Source organism: Sciurus vulgaris, assembly GCF_902686455.1.
Source record: "Sciurus vulgaris genome assembly, chromosome: 3".
In the NCBI taxonomy this organism is placed as follows: Eukaryota; Metazoa; Chordata; class Mammalia; order Rodentia; family Sciuridae; genus Sciurus; species Sciurus vulgaris.
Genome location: NC_136463.1, coordinates 39,754,062 through 39,773,747, shown reverse-complemented (window position 1 = coordinate 39,773,747; position 19,686 = coordinate 39,754,062). Strand labels below are relative to the sequence as shown.

At 42.0% G+C, this 19,686-nt stretch overlaps 2 protein-coding genes and 1 pseudogene across 8 annotated transcripts in view; 2 read left to right on the top strand and 1 right to left on the bottom strand.

Annotated features, from left to right (window-relative positions):
• The window catches only part of CCT6B (chaperonin containing TCP1 subunit 6B), a 67,694-nt gene extending 48,049 nt beyond the window's left edge, over positions 1-19,645 (bottom strand). For 5 of the 6 annotated variants that reach the window (XM_079135424.1, XM_079135425.1, XM_079135427.1 and 2 more), the window contains exon 1: positions 2,513-2,664. In XM_079135424.1, the coding sequence (XP_078991550.1) occupies positions 2,513-2,649 (137 nt within the window). In that variant the 5' untranslated portion in view covers positions 2,650-2,664. Of the gene's footprint in view, positions 1-2,512; positions 2,665-19,439 lie in introns of those variants that run through there. The other variant, XM_079135428.1, reaches the window with a different exon arrangement.
• On the top strand, positions 2,694-4,714 carry ZNF830 (zinc finger protein 830). The gene has a single exon (XM_079135436.1). It carries the CDS (start codon positions 2,818-2,820, stop codon positions 3,934-3,936), a length of 1,119 nt encoding a protein of 372 aa, XP_078991562.1. The 5' UTR covers positions 2,694-2,817; the 3' UTR covers positions 3,937-4,714.
• On the top strand, positions 13,375-17,154 carry LOC306657577 (trafficking protein particle complex subunit 4-like; annotated as a pseudogene). Its single transcript has 2 exons — positions 13,375-13,387; positions 13,638-17,154. The product of its transcript is annotated as a trafficking protein particle complex subunit 4-like (transcript).
• Positions 19,646-19,686: the final 41 nt, after the last annotated feature.

The window sequence follows — 19,686 nt, the reverse complement described above, 5'->3', positions numbered from 1 at the left end:
ATCTGACTTGTCTATCTTTCTTCCTCCTCTACCATCTTCCTACAAACCAAGTATTTTGGTTTCCTTAAATTGCCAAATTTTTTTGTTTGTTATGTTTATATTGTTGGGTTTTCTTATTCCTGAAATTACTCTACTTAGGAGGCCTTGTACTACCTTTTCCAACTGGTGAACTCATTCTTCTTTTAAGACTATGATCAAACATCATATGTTATTTGAGAGGCTTTACCTTCTGCCATCAGTAATTAGTCCCTTTCTTCAGTATAATCATATACATCTATATATAATTAGCACCTTTGTCTCTACCAGATCTTCTTAAGAACTGAAACTATCTTTGTCATGTTTTCCCAGCATCTAATGCCTTCTTTTACCATTAATATCAGTTCTCTTTCCTGTCAGGATGTTTATCTTACACCCTTTTGCTCTCACCAGTATCCTCTCCACTTATGTAAAGAAAATAATGGTTACTAGACAAAGGTGCCAAAAATATGCAATGGAGAAAAGATAGCCTCTTCAACAAATGGTGCTGGGAAAACTGGAAAACCATATGCAACAGAATGAAATTAAACCCCTATCTCTCACCCTGCACAAAAATCAACTCAAAATGGATCAAGGACCTCGGAATCAGACCAGAGACCCTGCATCTTATAGAAAAAAAAGTACATCCAAACCTTCAACTTGTTGGCTTAGGATCAGACTTCCTTAACAGGACTCCCATAGCACAAGAAATAAAAGCAAGAATCAACAACTGGGATAGATTCAAACTAAAAAGCTTTCTCTCAGCAAAGGAAACTATCAGTAATGTGAAGAGAAAGCCTACAGAGTGGCCACTCATACTTCAGATAGAGCGCTAATTTCCAGAATCTATAAAGAACTCAAAAAACTCTACACCAAGAATACAAATAACCCAATCAACGAATGGGCTAAGGAGATGAACAGACACTTCACAGAAGAAGATGTACAAGCAATCGACAGATATATGAAAAAATGTTCAACATCTCTAGTAATAAGAGAAATGCAAATCAAAACTACCCTAAGATTCCATCTCGCCCCAATTAGAATGGCGATTATCAAGAATACAAGAAACAATAGGTGTTGGAGAGGATGTGGGGAAAAAGGTACACTCATACATTGCTGGTGGGGTTGCAAATTAGTGCAGCCATTCTGGAAAGCAGTATGGAGATTCCTCAGAAAGCTTGGAATGGAACCACCATTTGACCCAGCTATCCCACTCCTTGGCCTATACCCAAAGGACTTAAAATCAGCATACTACAGAGATACAGCCACATCAATGTTCATAGCTGCTCAATTCACCATAGCCAGATTGTGGAACCAACCTAGATGCCCTTCAGTTGATGAATGGATAAAGAAACTGTGGCATATATATACAATGGAATATTACTCTGCCATGAAGAATGATAAAATTATGGCATTTGCAGGCAAATGGATGAAATTGGAGGATGTCATGCTAAGTGAGATAAGCCAATCTCAAAAAACTAAAGGACAAATGATCTCGCTGATAAGCGGATGAGGACATATAATGGGGGGTAGGAGGGGTTAGGGTTAGGGTTAGGGATAAGGAGGGTGGTAAGAATGGAGGAAGGAAGGACTGTATAGAGGGAAAAGAGGGGTGGGAGGGTGGGGGGAAGGGAAAAAAATAACAGAATGAATCAAACAACATTGCCCTATGTAAATTTATGATTACACAAATGGTATGCCTTGACTCCATGTACAAATAGAGAAACAACATGTATCCCATTTGTTTAAATAATAAAAAAAGAAAATAATGGTGCTAAATACATACTAAACCAATGAACAACTATCAAGAACTATAGGCATAGAGCATTCAAGGAACTTGCCTAAGTACTCAGAGCTATATTTTGAAATTTGAATTTGAACCTATGCCTGCCTGGCTCCAAACCCTGTACCCGTTCCATGACAACACATTGATTGCCATGAAAAAGACTATCAGTCCAGGGGATGGGAATTTAGCTCCGTGGTAGAGCTTACGGCAAGCACGCGCAAGATCCAGGCTTAGATGCCCCGCAACACAAAGTGGCGAAAGGGGGTAGGGGGTGGGGAGAGGGGGTCGAATTTATAGACTTGAGGGCATAGTCTTTAAAAGCAGAGGAGTTGGGGATGATGGTGTAACTCAGTGGTACAGCATTTGCCTGGGGTACACCAAGCTCTGGATTCAAACCCAAGCACGAAAAGAAGTAAAGAGGAGTTAAATGCCTTCCGTTTCCAATGGGCCGTTAAATGAACTGGCTTTCTAACCGCACGTGAAACTTAACGAAAAAGGGGGTGAGAGGGGCAAGTCAAAACTTTACTCATGGGACTCTTCCCCGGGGGAGGTTTTTCTCCTCCTCCCCACCAGGCTAGAGATACTCTCAGGGAATTAGCGAGAAGAAGGGAGCCAGGCGCACAAGTTGACACCTCCACTGTATTCGCGGAACTTCTGCCTTAGAGGACGCCCTAAACCCAAAACCGCCTGGTGCCCTAACGGCCGTCTCACATTTTCATGGTGCCCTTAGGACCCAAGTTGGTCCGCAGCACATCTTGCAGCCCTCGGGCGGCGCATATGTTGACAGCCAAGGCCGCCTGGGCCCGCGCCACCTCAGCCTTGGAGTTTATAGCCTTGATCGCAGCCATAGCCCAACGGCTGAGCGGGGAAAAGACAGGCTTTGTGGTGGTTCTGAGGGGAAATCCTGGCGCCACGCCCTTCTCGGGAGCTTTGACCAATCGTCGCTTCGGCAGGAAGTGACGCAATCAGGCCTCGTCGGGACGGAAGCCAGAATCGCCTGGGATCTGGTCGCGAAGATGGCGTCCTCCGCCTCCGCTCGGCCTCCGGCCGGGAAGCGAGTAGTAAATCAGGAAGAACTCAGGCGATTGATGAAGGAGAAACAGCGTCTGAGCACTAACCGGAAAAGGATAGAATCTCCATTCGCGAAGTACAACCGTTTGGGCCAGTTGAGTTGTGCCCTCTGTAACACCCCGGTCAAGAGCGAGCTCCTGTGGCAGACTCACGTCCTGGGAAAGCAGCACCGAGAGAAAGTGGCCGAGCTGAAAGGCGCGAAGGGAGCCACACAGGGTCCATCTGCCAGCGCAGCGCCTCAGTCCGCCAAGAGGAAAGCGTCGGATGCGGATAACCAAGACGCCAAGAGAGCGAAGGCCTCCTCGGTTCCTCAGGTACAGCCCTCCACGTCCTCCTTCTCCACCAACTTTGATAAAACAGGGAAAGAGTCCGCTAGAGCGATACCTAGTAAACCTTCGGGACTCGGTTTACTCCCTGAATATGAAGATGAGGAGGAGGAAGAGGAGGAAGAGGAGGGAGGAAGAGAAGGAAAAAGAGGGGATGGCAGCAAACTGCCGCCCAACGCACAGGGCAAAGAACACTCGCTTTCCTCCTCGCGGGAAGCAACAAGTAGTGCGCTGCCAAACGATTCCTTTAATACGAATCCTCCCAAGGCCCCCTTAATTCCTCATTCAGGGTCTATTGAGAAAGCAGAAATACATGAAAAAGTGGTGGAAAGGAAAGAAAACACCGCGGAAGCATTACCGGAAGGATTTTTTGACGACCCTGAAGTAGATGCAAAGGTACGAAAAGTTGATGCTCCAAAGGATCAGATGGACAAAGAGTGGGACGAATTTCAAAAAGCCATGAGGCAGGTCAACACTATTTCTGAAGCTATAGTCGCAGAAGAGGATGAAGAGGGACGGTTGGACCGCCAGATTGGGGAGATTGATGAGCAGATAGAGTGTTACCGTAGGGTAGAAAAGCTGCGGAATCGCCAGGATGAAATTAAAAATAAACTTAAAGAGGTTTTGACCATAAAAGAACTGCAAAAAAAGGAAGAGGAGAATGCTGACAGCGACGATGAGGGAGAACTACAGGACTTGTTATCTCAGGATTGGAGGGTGAAAGGGGCTTTGTTGTAAGGTTTTTTTGTTGTTTTGTTTCTTACCTTACTGGGGATTGGATCTGCTGAAGCTCTACAACTGAGTCACAGCCCCAGCCCCCTGCCCCTCCCTTTTTATTTTGAGACAGGGTCTCCCTGACTTGCCCAGACTGTCATTGAACTTGGAGATCCTCCTGCCTCAGCCTGCAGAGTAGCTGGGATTCTATAGGCGTGCCCCACCATCCACTGCTATTGTAAGGTTTTAAAGATCCAAGCTTTTCAATAGTTAAAAAAAAAAAAAAAAACTTTTCAATATATAGATATATCTGTTACTCCTTTCCTAGAGATTTGTATACTCATGTCAGTCGTTGAGATAAAATGAGCCAATGAACAGCAGCACTTTGGAATGTTGGTGTATTTTTGAGGTAAAATTGCTTTTGAAATTTTTGAAGTGTTACATAACAAAGTGCCAACTTTTTCATACATTTTAAGGCTTAAGTGTTTCAATTTTGAGTTGTAAAATCTGTAAGTTGTAAATATTGTATACAGTTAAATATATATTTACCTAAATAATTGTTTTGGAATTTATAAGTTAATATAAGTCTGACCAACAGACAAGTGTTTACATGAATATACTCTGCTGTTTAGGATGTACATATTTTTTCTGATCCCTATATCAAAGGGTTGAAATATTTTGTATTGTCTTAAGAACACTACTCATAAGTTATTCTAGGTTACTCGGTTCTCTAGCTAGGTATTCTGCTTTCAAAAAAGTGCTTTAGAAAAACACTGAGAAAAATATATGCCAAACATGTCCAGCCTCCTTAAAGCAGTTTCTCTTGACTAGACTGGTGATTGTCAGATGTGGATGTACTTGAGAATCAACTTTGAAACTTATAAAATTGTACACATGAATCACCTATGAAGTTTTTTTTTAAAAAAAGTCAAATATCAGAGCTTAGATTCAGTAAACCTGGGTGGAATGGGATTCAGACAACTGTATTTTTCTTTTTTCTTCTTTTTTTGCAGGATTAGGTATCAGACCTAGTACATATTAGACAAAACACTCTACCCCCAGTAGAGACAACTATATTTTTTAAAGTTCCCAGGTAGGGGCTGGGATGTAGCTCAGTTGGTAGAGTGCTGGTCTTGCAAGCACAAGGCCATGGGTTCAATCCCTAGCACCGCGCAAAAAAAAAAAAAAAAAAAAAAATTAAAGTTCCCAGGTAATTCTAATATATGCCAAAATTGGAGAGTAGCTGCCCTTAATCTAGAATACGTTTATGTTGTTTTCAGAATTGCTTTAGTGCTAAAACATTGCATAAATATCCTGCTTCTTGAATGAAAGAAATACTTATTACCTTTATTTCTATCTTTTCCAGTCTGAATTTTTATTTTGTGATAAATTAGGGTTCATTTTTATAGGTTTTATTAATTATGGAGAGGTCATTTAAGTTTTTGTTTTTCTAATAGTAACAGTTACCCTTATGTTGGTTTATAATAGATGAAGTCAGTCCTCCCTTTGGAGGTGGAAGTATTTAAACAGGAAAAGGGAACTAGTGTTCTCGAGACAGAAATGCATATCCAGACAGCATATTCAAATAAAAATGAGCATATGCAAATAATACTTGAGATTTAACAGTTCTTAGAACAGGCCAGGCAGGATTCTAAGTGCTTTACATATATTAACTCACTCCAGTTTCCCTAAAGCTCAGATTTTATAGTCAGAAGTACCAAGAAAGGTTTGCAAAGCCTTGAATTCTAAAGAATTCTTCCTGTTGGCACTGTGAAAATTAATAGAGGTATTTTAAGCAAAGAATCTGCAAAGAAATATCAGATGTTATTCTAATAACATCTGAATGAAATGAACATGAAAGAAAGAAGCTGGGAGACTACTTGAAAACTACATGTACAAAAGCAAGGTAACTAAGACTGATCAGATATGGACTGAGAAAAATAAAAAGTTCATAAGAAGAGTTGTTTTAGTGACTACATTTGGAAGAAGAAAGGAGAGAGAGATGTAGTCAAAGTATTGTTTTTTTAATTAGTGTGGGTGCCTAGAAGTTGTCTGGCAGAAGCACAAGTTACTAGTGTAGTCTTTCCACCTCTGGCACAAAAATCTTTGCTTTCTTGAGCTGCCAGTTGGTCAGTGATAGGAATTTCAGTTTAATGACTAAGGGTGCCTCAAATCTTTGAGCCCACTCTTAGATGTTTACGTCATTCATCACTTTATTATTTCAGCATGCAACAAGTACAAAATGGGTTGAATTGTGAGCCCACTTCTACCTTGGTTAGTAATCTAATAGAGCACTGCCCAATAAATAATACAAGCCACATATATTTTAAATTTTCTAATAGCCAACTTAAAAAGAAATGAGTGAATTTAGTTTTAATTTTTTTATTTAGTATATCAAAAATATTAACATTTCAGTATGTAATCAATATTTAATGCGACATTTTACTTCTACTTTTATTTTTAGCAAGCAAGAAGTAGGTTTATTGCAAGAGATAGACTCGTTCAAAGAGAAGGGGCCCCAGAGCTGGGAATCCCTCTCTACTACATTTTTAAAATCTGAGTTTTTAAAAATCACAGTTTAGACTGGCCACATATCAAGTATTCAGTAGCCATATGTGACTAGTGTGTACCATAAAACACAAATTTAAAGAGAAATTTATCCAGGTGAAAAAAATAAAACATGCTTAGGAAGTAGTGAGCAGGCTTATATGACTAGAGCAGAGGGTTCATTCCTGGCAACAGAGAATTAGCGTTGGAAAGAGTTTATGAACAATGTGGAAGGTCTTGAATGACATGCTGTAAGGAATTTGAACTTACTTTAACTCTTTTTTACATAATACTTATTTTTACTTATTTTACTTATTTTTTTACATAATACTTATTTTACATAATACTTATTTTACTTATTTTTTTAATGTGGTGCTGAGGATCAAACCTAGTGCCTAACACATGCTAGGCAAACACTCCACCTAGCTACAACCCCAACCTTAATGTTGTACCCTTTCCCCCCATATGGGGGGATTGAACCAAGGGATGCTTTGCCACTGAACTATATATCTGTAGTCCTTTTTAAACTTTTCAGACAAGGCTCACTGAATTGCTTAGGCTGCCTTCGAACTTGCAATCCTGCCTCAGCCTCCTGAGGCATTAATTAGGATTACCAGTGTGCACCAGTGCACCCAGTGAATGTTGAATCCTTAATTGTCACATAATTAAAGAAGGGTTTAAGTACCAGGTGTGTGTCACTATGCATTTGAACCTCAATGGGGCTTTTGGACAAAAAGCCCTCAAAATCTGATCTCAATACTCTGAATCCCAGAGCAGTTAAGAATGGGGCCCCGACCATCATTAGTGCTCTGGTAGTCCTTGTTGAATTTGCTGTGCTGGTCTCAAACTTGGGATCTTCCTACCCCAGCTTCCCAAATCACTGGGATTATAAGCTTGTTCCATCAAGCCTGGCTCTGACCAGATTGTTTTTAATACTAAATGTTCTTTTAGCCTGTATGATAGCAGGAATTTAGAAGATTTAAATCTGAATAGGAAAAAAGATCCCAGAATTCACTACATTCTATTTTCTACCTACATTTTCACCCTCAGTGATCTCATCCATTTCCATGTGTTCGTATGTCATCTATGTGCTGAAGATCCCCAGTTTATCTCCCCAATGTGATCTTCCTCTCCTAAGCTCCTGGGTTATTTAACTGCCTATGTAACATTCCACTCAGATCTTTAATTGGTTTCCTTAATTTAGTTAACCAAGCGACTTTGATTTTCTTCCCCAATCTGTTCTCCCTAGTCCTGTTTCAGAAAATGGTACCACTACCCACCTGGATGCTCAAGGCAAACCTGGAAGTCATCCATTCCCTTCCTTTATCCCCCAAATCTGTCAGCTCTACCACTAAAATATTCCCAGAATCTGCCCACTTCTGTCTCCATTGGCCCTAGCCACTTTACCTCATTCATTATTGCCCTATCCTCCCACCTTTGGCCACAGTCTTTTTTAACAAGTTAGGATTCTTTTAAGAACCTAGATTAAGTCACAAAGTCATCACATGCTTCCCTCACACGGAGGAGAAAAAAATCCAGTCCTTCATTAAGCCTACATGGTACTCCAGGGTTGGTAAATAGCACATATGAACTGATAAGAGCTCCATTGAGGACAGAAGGGGACAGAATATAATTGTTCTACATTGAAAGCAATTGTTTCCATCCCAGAATAATGGAATGGCTGAATTTATTTGTTGTTTTCTGATTTTCAAAAGAATCTGCAAGTCAAAAATGTCTTTGTTTTTAGTGAAATCTCAAAAATGCTATGGGGGCTGAATGTGCTCTGGGGCCTTACATTGTGCTACCTCTTTGACTTGATCTGCTATACTCTTCCTCTATTCTCACTGGCTAGCTTTCTAGTCCTCTAATGTGCCATTTCAGAGCTTGTGTCTGTAGTTTTCTCTGCTTGGAAAGTAACTTCAGGTAGCATGACAGTCTTCAGTCCCAATGTCCCTTTCTGAGATAAAAAGTCACTTCCTGTCACTACCATATTATAAGTTCATTAAACTTATTACTATCTTTTTATTTTTGTTGCGGTGCTGGGGATTGAACCCAGGGCCTTGTGCTTCCAAGGCAAGCACTCTACCAACTGAGCTATATCCCCAGCCCTATTAGTATCTTTAATTGGCTTATTTGTACACAAGTTAATGTCTCTCCCCATAAGAGTGTAAAACTCCCACAGGGAGCTTCTCTATCTTAGTTACAAACTAAAATTATTCCAGGCACATAATAGGGTTCAATAAATATCTGTTGAATGAATAATACCCACAAAACTGGATGTTGCTTGGAAAAGTGGTAAAAAGACCAAGCTGACTCACAGAAGTGGCAACCAGAATAAAAGATTTGAACAAAGGGCTAAGAAATCTCTTCCTGCTATGTGTCTCCCTTACTTGCTTGGCACATGAAATCTTTACCTATTCTGAGCACACGAGCCCCTTGAGGTGTACACCACAACCTCTAGAGTGCGATGGGCCACCTCCACTTTTAGCAGCTAATACGAATTCCTCATGACACCAAACAAGCAAAAGGGAATGTCCATATGTTAGAGGGAGCTGTGGGCAGCACTGATTGCCTTGAAGACTCTTAAGTGGAGAATAGAGGAATAAAATGAATCAGAAGCAGGGAAAGATCAAAAGAGTCAGCAAGTACACACTGCCTCCCAGCTGCTCTCAGCCTTCACCATTGCAATTTGGCTCCCTCCTCCCATCACTTGGCAGTCAAAGCCATTTCAGTGAATCTTTGCACTCAGCCATCCTTCACTGAAAGCACTCCCAGTCTCAGAGGAGGAACTGAGTTCCATCTGGCTGCACCACCATTTTGCTAACAGCTTTTGGCAGAATTGTGCTCACTTGGGAGCCAGCGGTCACCTTTAGGGAGTGGTAAGGACCACACTGGGTGGTTGTTTTCTTCCTCCCAGCCAGCTACCTCAAAATGGGGATTGAACCTAGGGGCACTTTGCCACTGAGATACACCCCCAGTTCTTTTTATTTTTTTAATTTGAGACGGTCTTGCTGAGTTGCCCAGGCTGACCTTTGAATCCTTCTGCTTCAGTCTCCTGAGTCTCCAGAATTAGAGGTGTGTGTCTCTGGGCCTGGCATTGTTTTCCTTGTGTTTACTTGTTTTGTCAGTTGTTTTGTAAGTTGTAAGGCAATTTCAGTCAAGCCAGGGGGTCAGATGATTAATAACATGGTATTAGATACATACCATGTGTCTGGCGTTATGCTAAGGCTTGACATATACCATCGCTAACCCTCACAACAACCTTGTAAAGTATACATCTTCATTTTACAGATGAGGAAACGGAGGCTAAGAAGTGAAGCAACTTGTGAAAGGAAACAATCCAAAAGCTCCTATTCCTCCTATTATCACCATGCATCCCTATTAATATTAATGTGTTTGCATAGTGAGAGTATCTTTTCTCCTTCACATTAGTTTTGATGTCTCAACATACCCCAGAGAAGTAAAGCAACTTTTATTACCTAATTATTATTCTAGATCTATGACTTGTCCAGGTCACTTAGTTTAGCAAGTTAATTGCTAAAGTAAGACTAGATGTAGATTAATTCCCAGTTGCAATTTTTTTTATTAAAACTTTTTTTATTTTTACAGACTGCATTTTGATTCGTTGTACACAAATGGGGTACAACTTTTCATTTCTATGGTTGTACACAATGTAGATTCACATCATTCATGTAGTCATACATATACATGGGGTAATACTGTTTCTATCTTTCTGTCCCCTATCCCCTCCCACCCTATTTTCCTCTACACCATCCAAAGTTCCTTCATTCTTCTATGCCCACCCCCCCTCCCCCGCACCACCACCCCTAACAACTGTTTGTTTGTTTGCAGTACTAGGAATCAAGCCCAGGGCCCCATGTTATACCACTGAGTTATATCCCCTGCCCCCCAGAGACATCTTTCTATATTTAAAAATGAAGTATATAAAATGGGAGATGATCCTTCAAAATAGCAAGAATTAAGATTACAGAAGCCAGGCATGGTAGCACATCATGCCTATAATCACAGCTACTCGGGAAACTAAGACAAGAAGATTGCAAGTTCAAGGCCAGGCAGGGGAATTTAGTGAAACCCTGTCTCAAAATAAATATAAAAAGGGCTGGGGATGTAACGTGCCTAGCATGCCCAAAGCCCTAGGTTCAATTCATGGCACTTAAGAAAAAAAATGAAGTTGACTTTCAAGGTCAAGAGAGCTCAGTACTCCTCAGAAACCTTGGCAGGGCTAGGAAGCCCTATTTTTTTGAAGTTTGTTATCCACTGATTCTCTCCACACACTCCCATCCTGCCTTTCCCCCATTTCATCAACAATAGAGTTTACTCCTTTGTCCTCTGATGGGAAGAATGGTAACTTCAGTTCCCAGATGTTCCAAATGGCACCAATAGTTACATAGTGCCTGTGATCCACCACTGCTGTGGTTCAGATGTGGTTCGCCAAAGGTTGAGACCTTGGTCCTCAGTGTTGGGAGCTGGGTGGGATCCTACAGAGGTAAGGCTTGGTAGGGGTCCTCAGGTCACTGGGGCCTACCCTATGAAGGGATTAAGGTAGTTCTATGGGACCCCTATATTAGTTCTCTGGAGATAAGCTATTATAAAAGTTTGAGCCTGAACCCTGAGTCATTTTCTGGCCTCTGTCCTACAATGTGGTCTCTTGCTTCTGCACATGCTCCTGCCACTGTATACCATCCTTCACAGAGTCAAGCTATTGCCAGGACTATGCCCTTGAACTCCTGGAGTGTGAGCTAAGTAAACCTCTCTTCTTTATAAAGGTACCCAGCTTCAGTTATTTTGTTATACTAATGGAAAATGGATTGATACAACCACTCTTTAACAAGGTGACCTTGGGTCACCCTGGTTTTTTCATTGTTATTTGCTTAGGTACAAAATAGGAGATAAGTTCCTACCTTCAAGGATTTCTGAGAGATTTAAGTAGTTAAATTTGTATAGATGCTTTTAACATAGCATTTGACGCACTTAGCACTGTTAGCTGTTGTTATTATATGGTTTCTGGGTTCCAGGGCACTATCATTTCTCCATGTCACCAGCCCCAAAAGGGTATCTTAGGGAAAACACTAAAGGGTGGGCAGTTTTGGATAATCCAGAAATAGCAAAGAGCCTGGATTAAGAAGAGGTACTTTCCAAGAATGCTTAGATCCATTAGTCCCCATTCATTTGTATATTTATTTACTGAGAATCTCCACTTGCCAGTGGAGATGAATAAGATGTGGTCTTGAAGTGAATGGATCTTGGTTTAAACCAGGGTTTCTCAGCTTCTGCATGAAATGACATTTGTAGCTAGATAATTCCTGGGGGGCGGTGGGGAGGGGGCTGTCCTATGTTGTAAGGTGTTTAGCAGCATCCCTAGCCTCAACCCCAGAATGCTAGTGACATCATCAAAAGCCACCACTCCATTGTGTTAACCAAAAATTACTCCAGATATTGCCAAATGTCCCCTGGGGGCAAACTGTCCTCCAGTGACAAACACTGGTTTAAATGTATACAACTAATTATAACATCATGTAATAAAATTAGCGTGCTTGTGCAACATGGTGATTGGGGGGCATGCTGGAGGGAGTAACTGCCTATAGGAAGTGTTGGGAAAGGCTCTGAGGATATAAAATTTGAGCACGGCCCCAAGGATGAGGACGGTTTGCGAAGCACTGAAGAAGAGAAGTACATTGAGGACACAGACAATGAGACATGGCCTTGAGCCTTTATTTCAAATAAGTGGTGACAGGTAGGACAAGAACTCTGCTGGGGCTAGATAAGAACCTTGTGCGTGACCCAAGGAATTTAGACTTCCACTTAGAAGTAGAAATGCAGTGTGGGAAAGAAGAGCAAAGTTTCTGAGGAAGCCTAATCTTCCTCAATTGGGAAAGATAGTGGTGACAGACAAAACTGAACAATTCTTTCTTTCAATAGGGATTTTCCTTGCAGTTATGGAGTGACTCTTGAATCCCCAGCTTCTAGATCCTTCCGAAGGAGACCACAGGGAAAGTAGAAAAGCTTTTCTTTTTTAGAAAATAGTCACTTAAGGAAAGGACTCTGGAAAAAAAAAAAAAAGCCTCGGGTTGGAGTCCCACTTCTGCCCTCACTATCTATGCAAGAGCCACCTATCCTGCTTCCTCAAAGCCTTAGTTTTATCATGTGCATTAGGCTGCCTGGGTGCTCCCTAAGGATCCTCCCACACAAATCATCATCAAGACCAAGACAGGAACTGCAGGCAGGTGAGAGAGGCACAATGGGCTGCTCAGATCAGTAGCCTTCAGCAAGAGGGCGTAGGCAGAACTGTCCAGCAAAAGAGAGAGGAGGGGAGGGGCTCTGGAATAAGGGAGAGGTAAGAGGAACAAGAGCAATAGAAGTGCCTGTCAGCTGGGCATGGTGGCACACACCTGTAGTCCCAGTGACTTGGGAGGCTGAGGCAGGAGGATCACAAGTTGAGACCAGCCTCAGCAACTGAGCAAGACCCTAAGCAACTTAGTGAGGCCTGTCTCAAAATAAAAATAAAAAGGGATGGCAGTTGTGAGGACTTGGAGAAGAGGCTGGATACAAGTTCCTGAGCAGCAGCAGTTTCAATGGTGATTTTTAGCACATATGAGATGAAAAAAAGCAGCGGCCTGATTTACTGATTGGACAACTGCTAGCCACCGGTTGAGGCTGAGGAAACATTCAGATATCCACTGGATCTGCTATCAAGCTACATGAGAGCATGTGCTAGTTGCCTTCAGACAGCAAGATGGCATTCGGGTGGACTGTAAGGAAAGAAGCTAAGAAAGGAAATCAAGAGAGAGAAGTGGCTCAACAGTAACACAGGTTTATTAGGGACAAACCTGCAGAAGGGGCCCAGTGGAGACTGAGACCCATCTTCTGCTTAAAGCCTCAGGTAATTATAGGAGCATGAGGGAGGAAGGTTTGTGGTTAGGTCATTGCTAGGGGGTTGTCAGGAAGGGTCCTTGTGGTCACTTCCATTCTGTGAGGTGGTCACTGTTCCATGTCAAACCAGGTGTTTTCAGAATTCCAATCCCAGATAGCAATTTCCTTTCTTTGCATGATAATGAAGTATCTCTGGGGTTGAAGGTCAGGCTGACTCAGAGTGACTGTGAGGTGACTCATGTTCTAAGATGGAGGATATGTTTCAAAATGGTGTTGCCTGTGTCAAGTTCTTCCTAACACGGGCCATACAGTGCTGGCCATCAATAGCGTGGGTGTGAAGGGCAGTATGTAGCCGATGGAAAAGAGGTGCTGGAGCATCTGGATAACACTGCTAACTTGCTAATTAGCTGGTGTCCATTCAATTTGGTTGGTTCGCCTCATCTCCCATGAGAAGCTCACGCTGACCTCCACATTCCATTCGCTCCTTGCCACTAGCTCCCAGCTGTTTCCCAAACAGGGACGCTCAGGCATGGAGATGCTGGAGACAGACACATTCAAACTGCACTGCTTCTAGACACCGACAGGCATCAAGGTTGTGGTGCTGGCAGAAACTGGGCAAGCTGGAATAGATTCTGTTCTTCAAAAAATTTATGAAATTTACTCAGACTCTGCCCTCAAGAATCCATTCTACTCCCTGGAAATGTGCACCAGGGGTGAGCTCTTTCACCAAAACCTGATGGTAGTTTTAGAGGTGGCAGAGAAGGCTGGGACTTTTAGACCTGGATCCTAGCTTACACCTTCCATGGACCCCCAAATTCTGAAAAGACCCTGCAGCATGGGTTCTACTGTTTCCACTGCAATGGGGATCCCAGTAGTCTTGTTAGTGTACTTGAAAATGGGAGGATGCCAAGCCTGATGACTTGACTATCCCTGAGCCTTAATGCAATGCTCTTCCTTTCTGTATATATCATGGTCCTAATACCCAACTCTGTATGGATTTATTCATAGAGAAGGTAGAGCAATGAATGCTGTAATAAACATTCCTTTGATTCAAAAAAAAAAAAAAAAAAGGGTGAGGATGTAGCTCAGTGATAAAAGCACCCCTGGGTTCAATCCCTAGTTTAAAAAAAAAAAAAAAAAAAAAAGTCTATCTTAAAAGAAAAGAGGCTGTCTTCAACCTCTGCCTCCAAACCAAAGTGTTGGGCAATCACCAACATTACCAGTCAACCAGCTGTGCCCAGAGGAGGATAAGAACTGAAATCTGCTTCCCAAATAGGCTTAACTCTTTATAAACCACATTTCCTCTTAAAAGCATTAATTTTTTTTCCTGAAAAACATATCCACCAGGACTTCACACTAGAAAACCCAACTCAGGAACTGAAGGATGGCGACAACCACATGGAGTCTTCCCCACACCTCAACCCTCTTCTCAGTCCTGCTCCAGAACCATGCTCCCAGAACCAGTCTCTCCAGAACCAGTCTCCCAGCTCTGCCATGCACCAGCCACTCCCAAAGCTTTGCTCCTCTCAGCTCCTCCCTACCTAAGCCTGGTAGCTGTAGCACAAGATGTTCAAAGGAGAGGCCAGGAAACACCTCTGGTTAAGAACCAACTTCTGCAGCCTGTACTAAGAATGAAAAACCATGGACTGATTTGAATTATTATATCTTCCTACAGCTGTTCCCTTTTAAATATTTATCCTGGCAAACACCACCACCATTTTTTACAACTTACTTTAATTGTGCGACTATTAAGCAAACCAAACCGTAAAATTGGCTTTCACTGCAGAGATTTATGTGATTCACAGAGCAGAGCTTATTAAAGAAGAGAATCCACTGAGAGGAAACTAACTTCATGAGTGCCCATCCTCTCTAGGAAGATGTGAAACCTTTCCCCTATTCCTTCCTGTGGCTTCCCAGCTTCCAGTGAGCAGCATAGAAAATATACAGAATCTACACATCTCCCTGTGATCTTCATTTCTTCTTAACAACTCTAATGAATCTAAACTGGAAGTCAGGAATGATAGTCTGAAAGAGAGTGGTGTTGACTCTGAGAAACAAACAAGACCAATGCCCTGGAGGATTTATGACCAATGTCTGAAGAAAGGAGTTAATCATAGATTTTTGAATAGCTAGAAATAGGCATGGAGTGTCCTGATTATTCACCACCATGGTTTTGCTTTGACTCCAAAAGATATTCTCCCCCACAAAATGCGCATGCACACAAACATTTGTATAAAAATTCAATGAGTTCCAGGACACCCTGCACCCATCCAGACCCCCTAGTATGGGTCCATAAGCCTCAGTTATTTCTCACTACTTTCACTGCTGCCACCAAAGCTGCCCTCATTTTTCTCCAGGTGATCACAGTAGCTACCTAACTCATTTTCCAACTCTGGACACAGCAGCCAGAGTGATAGTGATCCTGTTAAAACCTGAGTCAGATCACATCATTTCTCTGTGCAAGGCAATCCATTAGCTTCCCATTTCACCTGGACTAAAAGCTACTGTCTTTGTAATGGTTTAGGGCCCTGCAGGAGCTCTTTGCTGACCTCATCCTCTGCTCTTCTCAAACTTAACTTGAGCCACTTAAGTTGTTCTCCCAATGTGACAGGCACATTCTGGCCTCCTGGTCTTCCCTTGATACTCCCTCTACCCTAGATGGGCATATGGCTCTCTCTTTCATTAACTTTTTTTTTTTTGGGGGGGGGTACCAGGGATTGAACCCAGGGGTGCTCTTCCACTGAGCTACATACCCTATCCTTTTTATTCTTTATTTTGAGACAGGGTCTTGCTAAATCTTTGAAGCTGGTTTCAAACTTGTGATGTTCCTGCCTCAGCCTCCCAAGTCGTTGGGATTACAGGCATGAGCCACCACTCCCAATTTCTTTCATTTAGTCTTTTCTGTTGTAGTTGGTGAATCCTTCCTGATCTTTACTGCATCTCTGGCCCCATGTGCCACACCTCTGATCCTCTTCTCCCTCTCTCTGCAATAGTACCCATTCACACCTTACAGCCTATGTATTTTACTAGTTTGTTTGCTATGTCCCACACTAGCCTGTTGGCTTCCTGCTGGTAGGAATTTTTGCTGTATTCCAGGTTTGAGAATTGTGCCTGATACAGAGTAGGCATTCAGTAAATAACTAAATAATCCAACAAGGAGTGACTAAACTCTGCAGTGGGATTACTGTATCCATACTGGAAGGTGGAGGAGAATGTACATTAACTGAAATACCTCTAAGGGCTAAACAGTTTGCAAGTTAATATTAGTCATCTTATTTAACTACCATAATCACAAAAGGTAATTTTATCCTTATTTCACTCCACCCAAAATGAATTATTTAAGTATAAATCTAGCAAAATATGTACAAGATCTATATAAGGAAAACTACAAAACTTTGAAGAAATCAAAGAACAAAATAAATGGAGAGATACTCAATGTTTGTAGATAAGAGACTCAATACTGTAAAGATGTCAGGTCTTCCCAACTTGATCTACAGATGCAGTGCAATCCCAATCAAAATCCCAGTAAGTTATTTTGTGAATATTATCTTAAGGAAATGATCCTATAATTTATATGAAGTAAAAGACCCACAACATTGAAGAAAAACAACAATGTCGGTAGACCAACACCACCTGATGTGAAGATTTATTATAAAGCTACAGTGATCAAGACAGTGTGTTATTGATGAAACAAACAAATAGGTCAGTGGTTTAAAAAAACAAAAAAACAAAACACAGAACCCAAGCCAGGTGTGATAGCACAGGCCTATAATCCCAGCAATTTGTTAGGCTGAGGCAGGAGGATTGTGACATTTAAGGGACGTCTAGGCAATTTAGTGAGGCCCTAAGCAACTTACTTAGATCCTGTCTCAAAATAAAAGGGCTGGGGATGTAGCTCAGTGGTTAAGTGCCTCTGGGTTCAATTCCCAGTATCAAAAAAAGAAAAAAAAAAAGAGTCCAGAAGTAGACTCACAAATACAGTAAAATTATCTTTGACAAAGGAGTAAAAGCATGAAATAGAGAAAAGAGCCTTTCAAGAACTTGTGCTTGAATAACTTGGACATGCACATGCAGAAAACAATAAAAAAAAGAATCAAAATAACAGACTATCCTTCACAAAAACTAACTCAAAATGGATCACAGACCTACATGTAAAATGTAAAACTACTGTCATTTCATCAAGAAAACTAAGAGCTCAGAGAATAAGACGGATGAAGGTCACACAGGTTGTGGTGGAACATAACACTCAATCTGTTATTCCAAAGCAGTTTTCCCCACTATACTTGACACGCTCCTTGGGAGAGCAGCTCCCACCTTTCTAAAGAGATGCAACTGCCAGCCTTCCCACCTAGTTCATTTCATAGCAGAGGACCTGAGTCAGAGATCATTATAGGGGTGCCATGGAGCTCCAATGAAGCCAAACAACATTAAGAAGCCAAGTCTGCAAATATTGCCAAAGATACAATTTAACAAATATCCTTGTAAGGGATCTTATTACTTTCAAAGTTTCATTTACTTTCTCTGTGTACTATGTACCTGGCACTGTCAAGGAGGCTAAAAAGAAGCACAAGGCACACATGCCACCCTCTGTAAATAGGTGTTAAATCTAGGGTTTTGCCATCTAATAGAAATATAGCACAAGCTAAGCATGCACCTTTCATATTTCCTAGTTGCCACATTGTCAAAAAAGTAAAACAGGTGAGATTAATTTTAACAATATATTTTATTTAACCCAACATATCAAAAATCATTTCAACATGTAATTGAATTAGTATTAGTGAGATTTCACATTCTTGGGGGTATTTATTGGTGTGCCCTTTACACTTAACAGCCTCTCTCAATATTTTTTTGGAGGGGGTACGGGGGGTTGAATCCAGGGATGCTCAACTACTGAGCCACAACCCCAGCCCTTTTTGAATATTTTATTAGAGACAGAGTCTTGCTGTTGCTAAGTGCCTTTTTAAGTTGCTGAGACTGGCTTTGAATTCTCGATCCTTCTGAGCCACTAGGACTACAAGCATGCAACGCCCTCTCTCAATTTACATTAGCCACTTTTCAAGTGTTTAAAAGCCACATGTTGTTAGTGATTATGACAGCATTGGATAGCACAGTGTTAAGGGAATAGATGAATACCAGTTAAGAGTTTCAAATCAAAATGCTGTCAATGCAGTGGTAGAAATGTTCAGAATCACTGGAGTTAGGGTGTGAGACTTCTGAGGCCTTCCTATTTTGAGGATTGTTATTCTGCCACACATTACAGAAAAGACAACGGCTTTAGTACACTTTGAACACTGGAATCAACATTAGTCTCAATCAACCAAATTAAGACACCCAAACGTAACTCATCCCTTTACTAGATGTACTTCCTCCTCCTCTCATTTTCTAGTTCAGTTGATAGCCTCTATCTGCTCACTCAAGTCATCCTTATTTCATAACAGAAAGATGAGCACTTCCTCAGGCCACTCTTATCTTTTACATGGATCACCACAAGGGCCTTCTATTTGGTTCCCTTGCCTCAGTCACTCCGGGCCCAACTTAAACAGTAATCATACGCCCTAGTTTCCTTCGTTGTTCACCGTCCCCTACAGAATGAAGGTCCAACTATCACGCAGCAAAGAATCCTCTTGGGTGGTGCTGCACGCCAATGATCCCAGAGACTTGGGAGGCCGAGGCAGGAGGATGGCAAGCTCGATGCCAGCCCCATCAACCTGGTGAGACCCTGACTCAAAAAAGTGAAAGAGTTGGGGATGTAGCTCAGTTGTGGGAAGTACCACTACCAGAGAGAAAGAGAGAAAGAAAGGGGTGGGGGAGAGAGACAAAGAATGCCCCCGGAATTCTGTTCTTGGGAATCTGTTCTTTATGTAACAAAACTCAGTTGTTTGCCCTTTTTGGACTCTGAACAAGGTTACTTGCTTCTGAGCCTGCTGTTCTTTTCTATCTCAAGCTGTCATAAAGCGGACTTGAGGTTTAGAAGTGAAAGTACACTTTATGTAAACAAAGGGTTAGTCTCCCCACCGCTTCCTCACACGACAGGTACCTACCACCTATCTACTGTCTCTTTTCGATTCAGGAAGTTACCGCGTACTTACAGCGCGTGACACAGGACAGAGGCGATACGGAAAAAGCTTGGAGGACGCGACCTTTGCCAAGCTCATTGCAACATTTTCTTAACCAATACCTTTAAGGACTAGATGATCTCTAGCCATCTGGGGAAGTCCTGGCGGGTCTGGGGATTCCAGGACCTCCACTCCCCACCACCCCCAAAACCCGACTGGGCGGAATCCACACCAAGCACGTGGCGGGCCCGGGGGCGGGGCCGGGTCACGTAGCTCCCGC

Coding starts and splice junctions, on each gene's coding strand:
- ZNF830 (XM_079135436.1), top strand. CDS start 2,818: ATGGCGTCCTCCGCCTCCGCTCGGCCTCCGGCCGGGAAGCGAGTAGTA.